General features: G+C 39.6%; 1 protein-coding gene across 1 annotated transcript; it reads right to left on the bottom strand.

The window, feature by feature from the left end:
• Window positions 1-123: 123 nt before the first annotated feature.
• Window positions 124-14,122, bottom strand: LOC113992143 (probable G-protein coupled receptor 141). Its single transcript, XM_027729165.2, has 3 exons — window positions 14,053-14,122; window positions 6,593-6,654; window positions 124-1,189 (listed from the first exon to the last, which is right to left on the bottom strand). The coding sequence occupies exon 3, from the start codon at window positions 1,184-1,186 to the stop codon at window positions 242-244; it is 945 nt and encodes a 314-aa protein (XP_027584966.1). The 5' UTR covers window positions 1,187-1,189; window positions 6,593-6,654; window positions 14,053-14,122; the 3' UTR covers window positions 124-241.
• Between the last annotated feature and the right edge of the window lie 3,445 nt (window positions 14,123-17,567).

The raw sequence follows: 17,567 nt of genomic DNA, 5'->3' as shown, positions 1-17,567 counted from the left end.
CTTCTCCAGATCCATTCACAACTCACTGTGTAGCACCATGAGGAAATTCCTGAGGTCACCTTCCAGTGCCAGCTGAGACATCGGAGGCAGTTTGGCACATTACTTCAGGGAGCCGGTGTGCAGAGCCCTCTGTGAGTGTGTTGCACTGTTTCCAGGGCCCACTCTGACTTACTGTTTGTCATGCCTGTCCATCACCATCCTTTCCCAGGTCCAAGTCCACACATGCCGCAGGAGGCTGACACTAGCAGCAACGCAACCTGCTGCTGAGCATCCCTACCTTTTGCTTGAACAAGCGGCTTCCACTCAGCACAAATGACAGCAGGTCCAGACAGCTCAGGGCAGTCAGGCTCAAAAAAACCTCATTGTAGCTTTCTAACTGGCCAAAATCCCTAATATGTTGTACGTAGTAGGCCCTAAAGAGGTGATAGGGAAGGAAGCAAATTATGATGACCCAGATGAAAATCAAGTTTTTCACCTGGGCCCAGAACTCTTGGTGTGACCAGAAAGAGGTGGAAAGTTTTCTTGCCACTTTTACCAGGATAAAAATCTGCAGGCACAAGAGGACACAAGAAATGCAGGCAACAGCTACAATTAGGATGTAGTTTAGGGCTTTCACGCTCTCCCGTTGTAGTTCTTTGTGGAACTTGAAGCATGTTGTGTCATTGTATGAGCCTGAGTGTCCATACCGGAAGTGGAAAACAGGCACCACAAAGATGATGACAATGACCCACACGGCAGCACTTGCCGCAACTGCGTGCAGCTTCCTATAAAACTCTACTTTGTCCTTCCATTGAAAGAAGATCAGCCACCGGATCACCAGCGTGATCACATAAAATAAGAAGGTCAGGTACATGTGGATGTGCACCATTGCACTCACCATTTTGCAAAATGGCATCTTGAATACCCACTTCTTGTTGACATAATAGTGGATGCGGAAGGGCATCGTGAAGAGGAGGAGGCTATGCACAACAACCAGGTTAATGATGGCAGTAGTGGTCACAGACAGAGTGTTCATACTGAACAGCACAAATGACATTGTGATGGACCCGATTCCACCTCCAACAAAGGCAACTGAGTAGACAGTAATCAGTATGGTACTCATGGTGCTGGTGTGAATGAAGGCTGAGGAGGAGTCACTGCTGTTCCCAGTCTCTTCAGTCATGTTCCTGAAGTCTTCCTTGTACATATTCTAGAAATGAAAGAATACAGAAAGACTAAGATAAAGTAGGAATGAGAGGGCCTATCTAAAAAGCTAGTAGCACTTTCCACCTGGCTCTTGCCCAAGGAATAATCGTGAAATCTCACAGATGGCACCAGCACTGTAACAGTACAGTAGCTGTAACCAGTAGTTTTATCCAAACATCCTTCAACCTAGAGGAAAACGGAAGAGAAGGTTGGGCAGAGAAGCTGCTCAGTCCTCAAGACATTGCTAGCCATACCCTTAAAAACAACCATGAGTCAATAATATGCGGGAAGAAAAGATCCTTAGAGAAATTACATGATTGTGGTAGGTTAGTGCTGTTGTTAGTTCTCCTCTATTCTGAGCATCTGCATGGTTTTACAGTGAAGATCAGAGATCTTGTTTGAATTCTGCTACTCATTCATCACTTGTTTATTTGCAACACAAATCTGTCCTTCACAGAGCCAGCTAACAACCATATGTTGCTCAATCAAAGGTACAAATTTTGTTTGTTACCAAGAGCTAGGTTTTACACACACTCCTTCTTTCTGGACAGTTTATCTGAGCAAGGGATTAAACACCATGGATACCCAGACTCCATGAAGATCCTGCTCAGATCCTGCCAGACCAAGTAGCGTGGGCAGTGCTGTCCTGGTGCTCAGGGCCATTCCACATCTTACATGTAGTTACCTGGTGTAATGAAATGGGCTGCTGGAAAACATTGGGAAAGGACACCCCGGGTAAGTGTAAATCAGCCTGCCTGGCCTGAGCAGAAGCGAGATACAAGTTAATAGCAAATTTAATAAGTATGCTACATGTTTTTAATATATTACTCTTTCAAAGAGAGATTACATATCACTCTTATAATTCTAAATGCAGCTTCTCGTAGGATTTTTAAGTACTACAAGATCATATGGGGGGGTGAAAAGTTCAGGTAGGGTGTTATCCTGAAGCATATTTGCATGTATGTAGATGTCCAGAGGATGTCCACACTACAGTCACAGAAAAGAAGCAGGGAAAACTGAACAGTACTGGGCTCTGTACTATCCCAGTTATAGTGCTACTGATACCTGAACTATAATTTAAAACTGACTCTGGTATGTCATCCATTTCACCAGTGAATCCCACAACACAAGAAGGGTCTTCTCCCAACTGAGTTTTTGTGATATTTCATTTAATACTTCAATGTTTTAGCTTCAGAAAGTAATTCCTCAATCTCTTTGTAAGAATGATGTTTCAACTTACTTTTTTTTTTTTTAGGTAGCACATACTGCCAAATTTGGGAGAGGACAAAAGTTTTTAGCAGTCCTCTGTTTTTATGGAAAAGACAAGATGCCTATACAGTTTCATAAACTGGTTTTTCTCATAGTGGGGAATGAATATCTGTCATGCACCTCAGATTTTTTTGTTGTTTCTTGGCAATATTCCTAAACACTCACCTTTACAGTAATCAAGATCTGTTCAGACTTTGAAAAGTTGGTTATTCTCTAGCTATCCCAATGCATCTAAGACTCCAGATACTTTATTATAACCAATATAAATATAACAGCCATATCTCAAATTGATATGCTGCTTGTTGGCATTACTGACATTTTCTGTTTGATCCTGATTTCAGAGTTACATGGACAACTAATCCCAGTGCATTAGGAGAAGTATAATGGGTTGCAAGGAAAGAACTTTTTCTCAAAGTCAAGGTAGATTGGCACACTGCAGCTCTTGCATCAGAAATGGTGCAAGTTCCTTCCAGTTCTGTTCTCATTTCTGAGACATTGTGTTTCAGCCTCACAATCATGCAAGTCAGGAGGGATTAGCAATAGCTCTTAATCTGTTTCTCCAAGTTGTTAGGCTTTAATTTGAAAAGATGTCTCTAAAAAGTGACATTATCACAATGTTATGAGTTAAAATGCATATTTAAAGTTAACAAGTTTTAAAAGCGCCACAGCCCTAAAGGCAATATGCTGGAAATGTGGGTTAGTGTGAGCAGCCCCAGAAGCAGGCTGCACTTGGAGAGGGAGAACCCCTAATGGTCACTCTTCGGAGCCCGACGGTGAAACCTGAACTGAAGGCAGTAAGAACAGATAAGCAGAAGTCAGATAACTGATATCTTCATCAGATGTTCTGATTAAGGGAACAGCAAGAGACCTATTTCTCTCTGCAAATAAGAAACTGAAACACTGAAATGAAGGTTTCTGCAGAATTTTGTGGTCATCGTTAAATCTCCACACTGTAACATTGTGCAGGAAATGTAATTTTAATTAATCTTCAAAAAAAAAGACTACTGGCAGCTATGACAAAAGATTATCAGCTCCTCAAGACTGCAGGCATCCCACTGAAATATCACTGTGTGATGAATAGAGAGTATAGCATGTCACAGGGTATGTTTCACAGAGGAAATGCTGCTTTCTGGTGAAATGAGGTTTCCTATTGTAATGACATTCACAAAGCTATAACCTACTGACCTGAAATATAACTAACAAGTCCTTTTGCCAGAATTTAGCAAGAGGCACATGGAATGAGAATTAATGTGGGTCTTACAAGACTGATTGGTCATATGACATAAGGCTATATACTGAACCTCATTACAAACATGAGCTATAGAAGTCTCCAAAAGCTGCAAAATATGTCCAGCAGAGGAAGAACAACAGAAGAGACCAACGAGAGTGTCATCAAGTTAAGAACTGGTCTCTTCCCATGTTGCTTAACCCTTTGTCAGTGTCAGCTGGTGTAAGTTCTTGCTGGCTGTAACAGTACTTCAGTGCTTGCCTCAGTACTGAATCCAGCTTGCTTAAAACGACTTTTTAAAGTAATCTGATCTTTATCTTACATTTTATAGAGGGGTTGTACCCTGTTCAAAGAGTTACAGTTCATTCTTATTCCTTCTTGCCTTCTCCCCACACACCACTGCCCCAAACAATGTCTGAAGCACCAAGGAGCTCCTTCAGGAGGCTACTTTGCAGCTTTGTCTCAGCCAGGCTGATTCCCCTCATGCACGCTAATTTCAGCTATTGATATCCGTAAGAAGAGAAGGAGCATGGAAAGGGCTTGCACATCCAAAGGCAAAGAGTTTCTTCTCAAGGAGCTGTCCTTGTTTCTGTGCCTACCTACCCTCTCTAGCAACTGCCAGTTCAGTGATATCATTCAGGTCTTGGAGCAAGGTTTGGTTTTCCTCTGTGTTGAGTCTCATCACTTGGCTAAAATTCTGCTGGACTTGTGCCTTGAACAGCCATGTGGCAATGGTGGGCACCACTTCAATCTGAGTGCCATAGCAGTTGCTGGTGCTAAAGGCTTGAGGACAATTGCAAAAATATCTCTGTTTTAGTCTGACAAAGGAGGTAGGTTACCAAGAGGCCAGAGACTGGGTTCTTTCAAAAATATGGTCAGAATAAAGATTCTTGTGCATTCAAGATTTGACAGTTGTTGGTGCGGATAAGGTCACCACACTCATTTCTTGTAACTGTCTGTGCAGCACAGTCTGCAAGACTAACCTGGACTGCTTTCTTCAGGCCAGAAAAATTCATAATGCTCAATCCCTGGCAGTGTTCAAGGACAGGTTGCATGGGACTTTGAACAACCTGGTCGAGTGAAAGGTGTCCCTTCCCATAGCAGAACAGTTGGAACTAAATGATCTTTAAGGTCTCTTTCATCCCAAACCATTGTGTGACTCTATGATTTATGAAAACAATTTGATCTCTGTAAAATCTTCCAAGTAAAAAATATTCATTCCAACGTTCAGGAATTTGTTTCTCTTATCTTACTGTTATTTATACTACTATTTAAAAAAAAAAAAAGAAAGAAAGAAAGAGGAAAAAAAGATTAACCATCTTTCTGACAGAATTTGTACAACTTCAGCTTCCAGGCATTTTGTGTGCTTCTGATTCTCTCTTCAGATTTAAAAACCTTTTGTCAAATTTTTACTTCCTCTATAGATACCTGGAGATAAATAGAGATAAGGGACAGAAGATATTTATCATCTCTTGATTTCAGTCATACCTGTGGCTCATCACTGCACTGTCATTATGTTCTTATTTGGTTCTTAGATGAACGACTTTGCAATGGTAAAATGCATGTTGCTTGTTTGCATCTGACTTAGCAATCCAGATCACCCTGTCACTGGTTTGCTCCATTCATTGCACATCATTTTCCCAACCTGATCCATGAGTCACCATTACATTACATCAACACTATATCAACTTGCTGAAAAAAAACCCCCATTTGTCAGAAATGATGACACTTACAATCTCTGCCAAAGCTCTAATCTGTATAACAAGTGTTTGCAAAATTTATCCCCCCATACACGTCTGCTGAGAGACTGGCAGGCTTCACACAGATTTTCATGTGTTCTGACAATTGGGTTCTGCAGAAGAAGCATTTGAAGCCTGCATACACCCAACTGAGAAGTTTCATTTGAATTTGGAGGGGAAAAAAGTTCAATTCAAATGAAAGATTTCTATTTTTGACAGACTTAATAAATTTGAAACACGAATGTTTCTCAGAACTGACATTTCTGCACGGAACTAGACTAGCCTGAAGAAAGTGCAAAATACAAATATTTTTTAACTAAAGTCTGTTTAAAATCTGCATTTGTTTCACAGATATCCTCATTTAGTCCTCGTGCTTTCTGTTGAGGGCATTATAATTGCATTTCAATTTGCTCTAATTCCATACTGTGTTATGGTAATGCAGGCTATGCCACTAGAATAATTGCAGAATTCCTTTCATTTCAGAATAATGACACACACTTGAAGTTTGAAGTATTGAATCTGCTTAGTGGAGAACACTAAAAATACAAAAGATATGAAATATCAAGTGCATATTTACATTTAGACGTTGACTTTTTGCAAACAACTTCTAGTGATTCCTCTAACTCATTCTGTCCCTCATTGACTGATGTCTTGCAGGCTGTGTTAACATTATCCTGATACTTTGTAGTTTAAATTCAGTCTATTGAAGAGCAAAGGGGATGGAAAAACATGTTGGATTCGTAATCTTTCATTGGAGATTTTCACTATTTTTACATAAAAAAATAGAAACCATGAAATCTTCCTAAAAATCATCATTTACCTTCCTAGCTGTATCTTAACAGAGATGACAAACCCTTCTGGTCTTTACAGAGACTGGGTGATATCAAACACACACAAAAAGATGGGTGAAAACAAAATGCACTGCATGAAGAAAACAAAATTTTAGAAGGCATTGTAGAACTACAGGGTAGCAATATGAAAAAAAAATGAAGCAATGTTTTTCTGTACTAGGAAATTACAAAATACAAAGAGAAAACAGTTGTGCAGAAAAGCTTTAAAATGTGTTCAAAATAAAGCAAACAGACAATTGAATATTTTTTTCCCCTAAGTCGCAAACATTCTTTTAAAAGCTTTGCAAACCAAGGCTTTTGTTCACTCTGTGTATACTTACAGATTAGAGTTTCTCTCCACTCTTCAAGTGTTGTTTACTTAGATCTTCATTTTATGTAAGCTCTAAGAACAAAAAGCAAAAGAACTGATATTTGAAAGAGTCATTGCCTTACTTCCTTCTTTGAGCCTGTGACAAAACATTAACCTTGAGGCTCAACAATGTGAGGGCAGGGCTGCCCATGAGTACACAACCTTGAGAAGATTTTTAGTTGCATCACCAGACCCCTTAACCTGCAGCTACTTCTTAGCCATAAGAGGTCTTCAAAGCCTCCCATTTCTGAACAGTCACATTCTACTTCCAACTAAAATGATAAAGCATACACACAGATGTGAGCCCCACAAGTTCCAAAGATACTTGTTTGGAAAAACTATTCCCCAGAATCGAGGGGACGATTTGAAAGGTTGTTTTGAGAAAATAGGATAGGACAAGAGCAAAATATGATCTAGGTTGTAACTGACTAAGTGTGGGTTTGGATGTGGTTAGAGACACCAAAGTGTAAGGGACAAAATAAAGCTCATCCTGCAGCCCAGCACCATGTCTCAGTCCTGCTTTCTGCCAAGATTTTAGCTCAGTATCTGGATCTCGGTGCCTGGTGCCATCATTATACCTGCACAGTGCTAAGCAAAGTAAACTATCCACTTTACTAAAAAAAGATTAACCGCGCCAGTATCAAAGGCTCATCAGTGGTGATGGTTGTTGTGTGTGGTGTGTGTGGTAAAAGATGTCTTACTGCAAGACTGGGTCTCTGTGAGGAGTCTGTGCAGGGTGAGTTTTGCCCTCCTGAAGGCTTAATGCATTTCTGTCAGAACACACCACTATATCTGAGTATAATTGTTTTGAAAGCAATGGTGTTGACAGACAACCTTTACATATATTCTTACACAAGAACATTTTAACTGACTGCATCCTGTTGCTTCACATCTGGTTAAAAAAACACAAGGGAAGTACTGTTCCGTGGTACTTCACAACAGACTGGTGTGTGATGGAGGTTGTCTTTTTGCATTTTGCAATTTTAACAGTGGCTGACAGTTAAAAAACTGTTCAGATAATATTAAAAAGTGACCATAATAATAATGCTTAGCTCTTACCAAGTACCCATCTGCAGCTAATCTCAAAGTTCTGCTAAAAGGCATTACATAGTACTCTCCCTGTTCTAAAGCTAGAAAGCTGGAAACTCTGTGGCAAACACAGATCTATAGCTGAGATATCCTTAAATGAAGACCTATACCTTCTCAAGTTAGTCATGTTGTCTTGGCTTCTTCTAGATCTTGTTCTAGAATGAATACATCCCAACTATTAGTGGAAAGAAAGCTAACGTATCTTAAAGACCTTCAAGTAGTATCTGTATGTGGGTTTTTAAGTTATGGAATATTTTTGATACATATAAGAAGTTAATATATCAGTAAATATAAATTAAAACATAAATTAATATGTCTAATATTGATATTTATTGTTTATATAATAAAATATAATAATTACTTAACATACAAGTTATATAATTTTGTTGATAAATAACTATGTTGTTTTTTTCCAAGCAGTCATCATAAATGGAGTTTTCCAGATTGACTTCTTTCTATGTGTTTGCAACTGGCAAATCTTCAATCCTTTAATCCATGATTAAACCAGAGTATGGTCTGGGACAGGCACCCTCATTATTGTTGTTGATCTTTATTTTTGTAGTTAGTGTCAAGTTCTAGATAGGTTTAGAATGCTTAATATACATGATTGCAATTCATTTTCCCTGCTAAATTAACGGAATTTTGCAACTGCATGTATAATGGATTCCAGAGTGGTATATTTAGATTTTCAACAGCAATATTCTGAGCTGGTGGAAGAATGTGATCATTTTAGAGCATCACCAGTTGCATTTAAACACTGATGCTAGAAATGCATGTATTTTGTAAGTTTTGAGTCATTGCTGATGGTTTTAGCAATACCCTAAAAATCTAGAAGTGTGATAGTGTGTTTTCACAGTACCATTGTATCATCTGGATTAGACCATCACCGAGTTTGAGCTTGCATTATAGCAACAGTTTCATGGGTCAAGGTTGTTTAACCCAAGTCTGGGCCAGATTTCAAGGACTACTTGTCCTGAGATCTGATTATCATCGAGGTACCTTTACTCTGGATTATGTGAAAAGTCCTTGAGAAAAGAGAACTGTCTCCTTTATGCTCAGGCATAATACATGATGTTGTGATTTTTCAGCTATTCCAAACTTAGAGTTGTACACAGAATAACCATGGCAACACAGACGTTTTGGTTTTTTACATTTATTGTGCTAGGACTCAAGGATTTGGAGTGTTAATTCATAAGTGGACTGTACAGGGTGGTAGGATGTACACAGGTGTGGTGGTTGGCTCCCCTGTAAAACTACTCCTCTCCTTCACTTATGTAGGTGACAGACAGCAAAAAATAACATCCACCTGAATACCTTAAATTCACTGTGTGTAACCTGACTCTTAGTTAGCTGTGGATAAAGCTTGAGTGTTGGTCTTGAAAACACTGAACTGATGTGGAAAACTGAGAATCCAGGAGAGCATCTTCCACTATATTTTGTGCTCCTTACAAAAAGCCCAAATCTGTTCAGAAGCCCTCCTAGTACCAGCTATGGGCCTGGTCCTAGTATGTAAGAGTGGTTAATCAGTTATTAAGTTGCAATTGTGACAGGTTATTTGCAATTTATTATTAAGTAATATATCAGCTGATAATGTGAAGAACTGAAAGGCAGTCTGTAATTAGAGTAACTTTTAGCCGTTATCAACAAAATCATATTTTTTACTCATATTTCTAGCATACCTTACTATTTCAAGCACCTGAATAGAAATATATTAATTATCTACAAAAGGAAAAACATTCAGTGTCAATACCAACCAAAAACATTTTGCAGATAATAGGTTTTTTTTAATGTCTCTATCTGGGTTCTGAAGCAGTTGTGATTTGTGGTTGTCACCCAGGCAGTGCAAGGTGTCCTATGAATGAAAAATACTGCCTGTGACACATCTGAAAGGACATTTTGGAAAAGTACAGCAAGGAAAATGTGACTTGCAATTCCTTGTTTCACGCACCTTTGCACAGCAGAGTTATAAATTCACACTTCTCTGAAAAGTGAAAATACATCTAGTGACCTCCTCCTAGTTTCTTTTTCTAATTTAGGGGGGGAAATACTTACTTTGTAAGTTACTGTTCCTGGGCATTATTACTCAAAATAAATTTGCTTAAAAGTACCTGAGGTGAAATGTTGTGGAGAAAGTCTGTTTCCCCTTCAGTCTATTTCACTACCTTTTCCTCCTGCGGAAATGTCAGAATTGCACCTCATTCCATGTTGAAGTATAGCACATCAATAAAACCACCTCAAATTTCTATTAAGGTCCTACCAGAATCCAGGTCTTTCAACAGAAAAGTGCTGAAAACAACCCAAAACCTAAATCCACATCAAAATCCTATGTATTTCTTCTTTGGTCATGTGTGCGGGAGGGATCCCAGACCTTGAAAGCAACTGTTTTAACACTAATAGCGCTAGTAATTTGCCCAGTTGTCCCCATACCTCCTTTTTTTTTTCTATGGGATCTGCTTTAGCTTCAATGTTTGTCATTGTGGACAGGAGGAGGAATCAGAATTCAATATAAAAGGTGTCTGTTCAGACTAAATGGACCTTTTTAAGTAGCTGTCTTACTTATACTAACAACTGTACATTTCTAGCAGTATATCACCAACTCGAATGTTTCCTTGTTCTACAGGATTTTACTAGTTTATACCCGTTGCAAGCCAGTAGGTTTTTCAGGGGATATGCCTTTCATTAGGAATCCAGCACAGCAATTCACTCATTATGGAAGCTTTTTCTCACTAGGGTGAAAAAAAACGTAAGGGGAGCTGATTGACAAGGAGATGCATTAAGGATGCTGTAAAGATGACATTAGACTGCAGAGAATGAAACTATATATGTGGCACCATGCTGATTCTATATGCATATATGCCTTTCCAAAAAGAAAAAATCCTTTCCTTCACCTTGAAAAGACAGTGCTTATCCTAAAATTTGTTTGAACTCCATAGTAACCTCTCACTAATTGCCTGATGAGGTAGGCAGAGTGTTGTAAGAAAGAACGTATTTTATAAAAAGATTACAGCGCAAGTCTATTGCTATTCACTCTCAAAATATTTACTACAATTCCTAATAATGTTTTATTTTCAGATTGTTTATTTCATTTGCTTTCTGACAGAGGAGGTAATGCAAACTCTGTCATCAGATGCATGGAAAAAATCATTTTACTAATGATCATCTTCATGTTGAATATACTCATACAGATATTTATGAAATTTAGTATGCTAAACAGTGTTGTCTGTGTTAGCAGAGGAACAAACCTCCCTACATTAATCTAAGAGTGTCTGCCTCAGAGCAGCACAAAAAGGAAAGCTTGATGCCAGTACTGATCAATTGATAATGAAGATGTTTTCCTACCTTAGCATAAACACAATAAAAAATACATGACTTTGCTACTACAGGTGGGTTAGAGAGGAATTCAGGGTTCCTCCTGTCTCTATCAGAAATGAGTTTACTGAAAGGGAATTTTTCCACACTGCATTCATAAAGTACACTGGTTTGCAAGAGCCTTTCCTGATCACATGGCTAAAGACTGCATAATGGAGTGAGGTTCTGTGTGCGCACAACTACTCTGTTACATCAAATTGTTTGGGCTGAAATGGTTTGTTTTGCTATTACATCTGGAGGTTTCTATTCTGAGTAAAAGATAACCTTTTGTGTTAAAGTAAGGCCTTCAGTGCATTTGCCAAAGTGTGAAACCAATTGTGTTTGCAATAAGCTCATTACTAATGAATATTTTAAGACTTTTGCCTATATGAAGTTCAGCTGAAGTATTTAAGGATGCAGCTACACACTCCAGCCAGCAGCAATTGTAGAAACACCTATGGTAAATGCTATGTTCTGGGCTGTGGCAAGAATACCTACACCTACCCTTTGTTCCACCATCCTCCTAATATGTTTTCTCTTAGCTTCTCTCCCCATTTTTCGACACAGGAGTCCACAGAAAATCTTGGGATGTGCTGCTTGTGGACATAATGCTGTTTTTCCAGTCCAAATATGCTTATTTGGTTTTGGAGTGTCCTGTGCTGTGGTGTTGTACTGGGTCCCTGTTCTCGATTGGCTTTTTTATAGACCTCTCTATAAGAAATAGAACTGCAAACAATAAATTATCAAATATCATCCCTTTCTAACTTCCTTCTTCTCATTTCATCGAGGTTATTTGATGTTCTGTACATCTTCCTTATCGCTTGAAAGCATAAGTGCCCAATATTTTGCATAATTATTCACTATAGCTCTTATGAGCTCTTACAGCTGAAGACAAACTGACGAGACATTCCTGTATGATATTATGAGCCCTGCATGATAGATACACAGGTAAAAAAAAAAAAAGAAAAAAAGTAAAATCCACATGGAGCCAGTGAAGCATGGTGAAGACCCAAAAAGCACAAATGCAAGTTGGTACAACAGTGAATAGAGTAGGAAATACCCCGAGCAGACATGAGCCCTGGTGCCAAAGCAAAATAGTGGCATGATCTTTAGCTTCTTAGCAGGATTTGTTAGATGGGTTGCAGTAACATGCCTCTTTAGCACCATTGTTTCTGGTTCCCAAGTTAGCACATTAAGCACTAATTTGAATACATCTTCACAGAAAAGATAACCCCAAAATAGCTTTTCTCTTGATAGCAGTGATGCTAAGAATTTTGAGAGAATGCAGTTAATGTGTTTAATTGTGCCACTGAAATGGAAATGAGAAGGATCAACTCACTGAGGAGAGATTTCCATTGTTACCTTTCTTTTCTCTCCGCACCATCAAGTCAGGATCATCACTGAAAGTGATTGAATGATTTCTACAGCCCTTATGGTGATAGGTATCACCATTTACTGTTAAGTATCTTTAACACAATCTAAAGTGCAGATAAAGTAATGCCTATATTGTATCCAGTCCAGATTTTCCTTATGTCTCTTACTTTGGCTAAAACTCTTTTCCCCTTAATTTCACTTAAGAAGAAAGATTTCACTCTGTTCAGTGAGCTGACAATAAAATAATGAATTCTGTATCAAAAGCTATCTCCACTTAATTTTCAGATTCATTTACCCCTATCAAATTAGTGGGCATCTGAGCTCTTTCCATTCCCACAGATAAGATTATCCTCACATGAACTTAATTTCAGCTGTTTAACAGAGATCTCTTCTAGGTTAGGAAGAAGTTCATTAGACCGGTGAGAAGTTCCAGCATCATATTTGCTATGTTTTTTTCTGAGGTATTTTTTCCCTGGACTTTTTTGTTTCAGATTCAGAAGCAGCCTGCACAGGTTTTTTTAGGGGTAAAATGGTAGAAGTCATGCAGTCTTTCTGTATGGCACTGGCATTGTGAGCTTGACGTATGTGTGCAATTCAGAAAGCAATGCTCTGTAGAAATATCTAAACTGGCTTTAAATAGGTAGTTAGTGACAAATCTATGCTAGTGTGCCACTCCCTCTAGTCAAATTTATTCCAGTTTTCCAGGCTTAGAGGTTTCATCATTTCAATTAGCTCCTCCAGAGCTAGTTTTCATACCTCTGCACGATACTGCTGAAAGTCATGTGCACATCCCAGTCTGTGTTGAATCTTAAAAACATTCAGGTTGGCAGGGACCTCTGAAGATTTTACAGTCAAACCTCCTGTTGAAAGCAGGAATATAGTCTGAGTTATCCAGGGTTGCATCAAGCTGATTCTTTAATATTTCCAGCAGCGGGGATTCTGCCACTCTGAATTTTTCAGTCAGTGTCTGTCTTGGACAAGGAAGACAGAACCTGAATGTGACGTCCCAGGTGTGGCCAAACAGGTGGTAAGTGGAGTGGAATAATCACATCCTTGACCTGCTGGCTGTGGTCCTTGACCTGCTGACTTGGCTCTTGCTGATGCAGCCTGTGACAAGGTTTCATTTAACTGCTGGTCTGTGTGAGTGTCTGAGAGCCTCAAGGATGGTGTCTAAAAGCACCAAAATAAAGTCAGACCTGGCAACACTCTGTGAGGGGGGCTTGTGGTGCTCAGCATCTGAGCTGATTCTGAAAAATTTACTCATCGTGAAAGAGTATTAAAGCCTATGATAAAGCCAGTAGAAGCACAATGGAAAATTCCTTCTTATTTTTGTTTAAAGATTGGTTGTCAAAACCAATAACACTTGTCTTTCTAATTTATATTCTCTTTTAATAAATTAAATTTCAGAAAGAATTAGGAAAATGTGGATGCTCTTGTAAAAGGAGCGCAGGGCCCCTTTCTGCAATGCTGAATCCCAAAATACACTTTTAACTACCTTCTGCTTTTCTTCTATTGATTTCACAAAATCTGACATTCACAACTGCTGCAGTGGCCTAAAAACCCTTAACACTCTTGAATTTCATCCTGTCATATTTCCTCCCAGCTTTGCTTTAAGCTTACCTCTCACCAGGAACTGTTAAGCTTCATTCAGATCTGCAGCCTTCTCACTTGAGTTTAATAATATTTCCCTTCTCCTCCCAAAGGTGAGGGGTAGAATATTCCTTTCTGCATGTGAGTCTCCAGTAATTCTGCTGCATACCTTTGCAGCGCTTACCTAACTGCTCTCCAGCGGCATAAGAGGAGACTTGCCTCGCTCTGTAAAACTCCTGGACTTTGCAGAGTAGTGCTGCTGAGGAACTGCAACTGCAGCACAGCTCTGTCTGCTTCCTGAAGTGTCACCCATTGTTCGTAAACCACAAACAGCTGACAAACGCGATTGGACCAATTGTTATCATGTCACTTATAAAGTTTATTGATGCGGATGTGTTTGGGGGTGTTATTTATTCTTGTTCTGTTCAATACATGCTAAGTATTTCTAGTTATTGCAAAACGTATCTGCCTACAGGTGGTTATATGTGCAAACAAGAGGACTAAACAGACTGAAAGTGAATATCACATGTGGGAGTACGTGTTTGTAGTCATGTCTGTGGAGGTATAGTTATGGATGTTTCACTACCGTGGTGCGAAGGCCACTCAGCCTCTCAGCAGCATTTGCACAGTTGCTTAGATAACACCTGAGAAGTGAATATATTGATCTGATGGCCCTCTCAGGACCTTTCCTCATGATACAATGGTAAAATATACAGTGGTAGCAACCCTGAGGCTGGGCAGCCTGCAAGGCTGAAAGCTTTCTGGTACTCCTGAAATGCTTCTGTCTTGTTATCAAACAGTAGTCTTCCAGAGAGATGTGAGTATCCACTCTGCATGTGCTTTTGTATACTGCAGTCTTTTTAAAAATGAAAAGTATTGCCTCAAACTTTTTACAAACGAAGAGGATAAGGCACATGGAAAGAAGAAAGTTGTGGCAGGGATTTGGTATGAGATATTACCATCCTCTTTGTAATGCACTGTTGGCTCTATTCTTAATTGTATCCAATTTGTATGTCTGCTACCTGAAATCTGTCAGAGCAACACAGGTACATGCAAAGGTGCTACTATTCCTTCACTCCATTTAATTTCAAAATGTAGTTCTCTATCAGTGGAACAACGGAATAGCTGCTAAACTTGGTCATGCAACAGGTAGCAGAGTAGGACAAACTTATATTTGATTTCAAAATCTTGAAGTTACATTCCCAGGAGCTCCAGCATGAATAATAAGTGTTCAGAATAAGAATGTTCTCTTTCTTTTAAATTAAGGGCATATGCTTGGGGACTTCTAAATCTAAAAGCTCATTAAATGTTCTGTCCGATTCCTATGTTAAGATTCTACAAGATAAAAAGCAATAGTTATAGAAAATACAATACTTTTCCTAGCAACGTCTAATTGCTTTTTTCAGGGTTTACTAAGGAAATTGTTGCTCCAACAACTGGCTGAACTTAGAAAATATTCTTGTAAGATTTTAGTGATCTGCAGTAGACATAGTACTACCTTTCATCAAATAAAAATACAGCAATATTTTCCACTATGCCGAAAAGCAAAAATTAAAAACAGTGCTGAATTTGACTCAACTGTGTAATAGCCTACTAGTCCTATATTATATGCTATGAAGGTAGAGCATAAAAGACTTCAGACAATTTCTTCAAAGTTACTTAGCAAGTCTGCTACTGAATCAGAATTAGACTACTTTTCACCTAATGTTGTGTCTCATGCTTTAACATATAGGCTGTATTTTGCCTTTCAGTAACAATAAGGAAGGCTTCCAGAACAAAATTTCTGACATTGACCTGTGAAATCCGGTAACCTCACTGTTGACTCAAGCAAAAAGTGGCTGTAAGTTTTTAAGAAGCTTCTCATCCTCAGCACTTGTATGAGACTAACTCTTAGAGAAGTAAAGTTGCACTTTCCCTTGGAACGTAGGTCTATCCATTTTTTTCAAGACTGATCTATTTGCAGAGTCCTAGGATATAGGATACAGACTTCTGGAGATCATCTGCTCTAATCCATCACTCAAAGCAGGGCCAGCTTATGTCACGTTGCTCAGTGCCTGGTCCAGTAGAGTTTGACTATCTAAAAAAATGGAGGTCACATCATGTACAGGCCCTAGTTCCAATGTCTGACCACACTCATATTGTGAATGTTTTTTTCATAACATATAACTGGAATTTCCCATGCTGCACCTTAAATCTTGTTCCATAGCTATTGACCTCTGAGAACCGTGCATGTCCGTATTTTTCTACTACCTCTCATGAGGTAATTGCAGAGAGTGATAAGATCTGCCTGTGAATTTGGTAATGCAGCCCAGGATGTGGTTGGCCTTCTTTTTTTTTTTTTTTTTTATTCTCATTAATGACATAGACAAAGGGACCCTCAGCAAATTTGCAGATGACACCAAGCTGTGTGGTGCGGTTAACACACCTGAAGGATGGTATGCAATCCAGGGGGACCTGGACAAGCTCTAGAAGTGGGCCCACGAGAATCTCTTGAGGATTAAAAAGACCAAGTGCAAGATGCTGCACCTGGGTCTGGGCAACCCCCGGTATCAATTCAGGATGGAGGATGAGCAGATTTAGAGCAGCCCTGCTGAGAAGAACTTGGGGGTGCTGGTGGATGAGAGGCTGGACATGACCTGGCAGTGTGTGCTCACAGCCCAGAAAGCCAGTTGTGTCCTGGGCTGCATCCAAAGCAGTGTGGTCAGCAGGTCAAGGGAGGTGATCCTGCCCCTCTGCTCTGCTCTGGTGAGACCCTGCCTGGAATGCTGCACCCAGCTCTGGGGTTCCCAGCACAGGAAAGACACAGAGCTGTTAGAGCAAGTCCAAAGGGATGTAGCACCTCTCCTGTGAGGAGAGGTTGAGAGAATTTGTTTTGTTCAGCCTGGAAAAGAGAAGGCTTCAGGCTAATCTAGCTGCAGCCTTCCAGTACTTGAAGGGAGCCTACAAGAAAGCTGGAGAGGAACTTTTTACAAGAGCATATAGTGACAGGACAAAGCGGAATGGGTTTAAATTGAAAGAGGGTAGATTTAGATTAGATATTAGGAAGAAACTGGTTACTGAGAGAATGGAACAGGTTGCCTGGGGAAGTTGTGGATGCCCCATCCCTAGAAGTGTTTAAGTCCAGGTTGGATGGAGCGCTGAGAAACTTGGTCTAGTGAAGAGTGTCCCTGCCCATGGGCAGAACAGTTGGAAACAGATGATCCTTAAGGTCCCTTCCATCCCAGGCTATTCTGTGATGCTATGACTATGGTTCCATGATTCTTGGCTTCCAGGCCTCATGTTCAACTTCTCTACCAAGTGCCCACTGGTTCTTTTCTGCAAACCTGTTTTCTATACAGGCACTGCCCAGCCCCTACTGTTTCAAGGGCTTATTCCCTCCCAGCTACAGGGCTTTGCATTTGCTTTTGCCAGCTCTCAAGGTTCCCATGAGCTATTTTTCCAGCTTCTCCAGGTACTCCTCAATGTCCTTTATCCCATCATCCTCCAACTGACTGAGAGTGTAGTCCATCCCATCAGCCAGGTCATTAATACATCTTAAGTATTTT

Source organism: Pipra filicauda, unplaced genomic scaffold, assembly GCF_003945595.2.
Source record: "Pipra filicauda isolate LSUMZ 115617 unplaced genomic scaffold, ASM394559v2 scaffold233_size1220752_pilon, whole genome shotgun sequence".
NCBI lineage: Eukaryota > Metazoa > Chordata > Aves > Passeriformes > Pipridae > Pipra > Pipra filicauda.
Note: the sequence above shows the minus strand (reverse complement) of the source record. Positions and strands in the feature narration are given on the sequence as shown.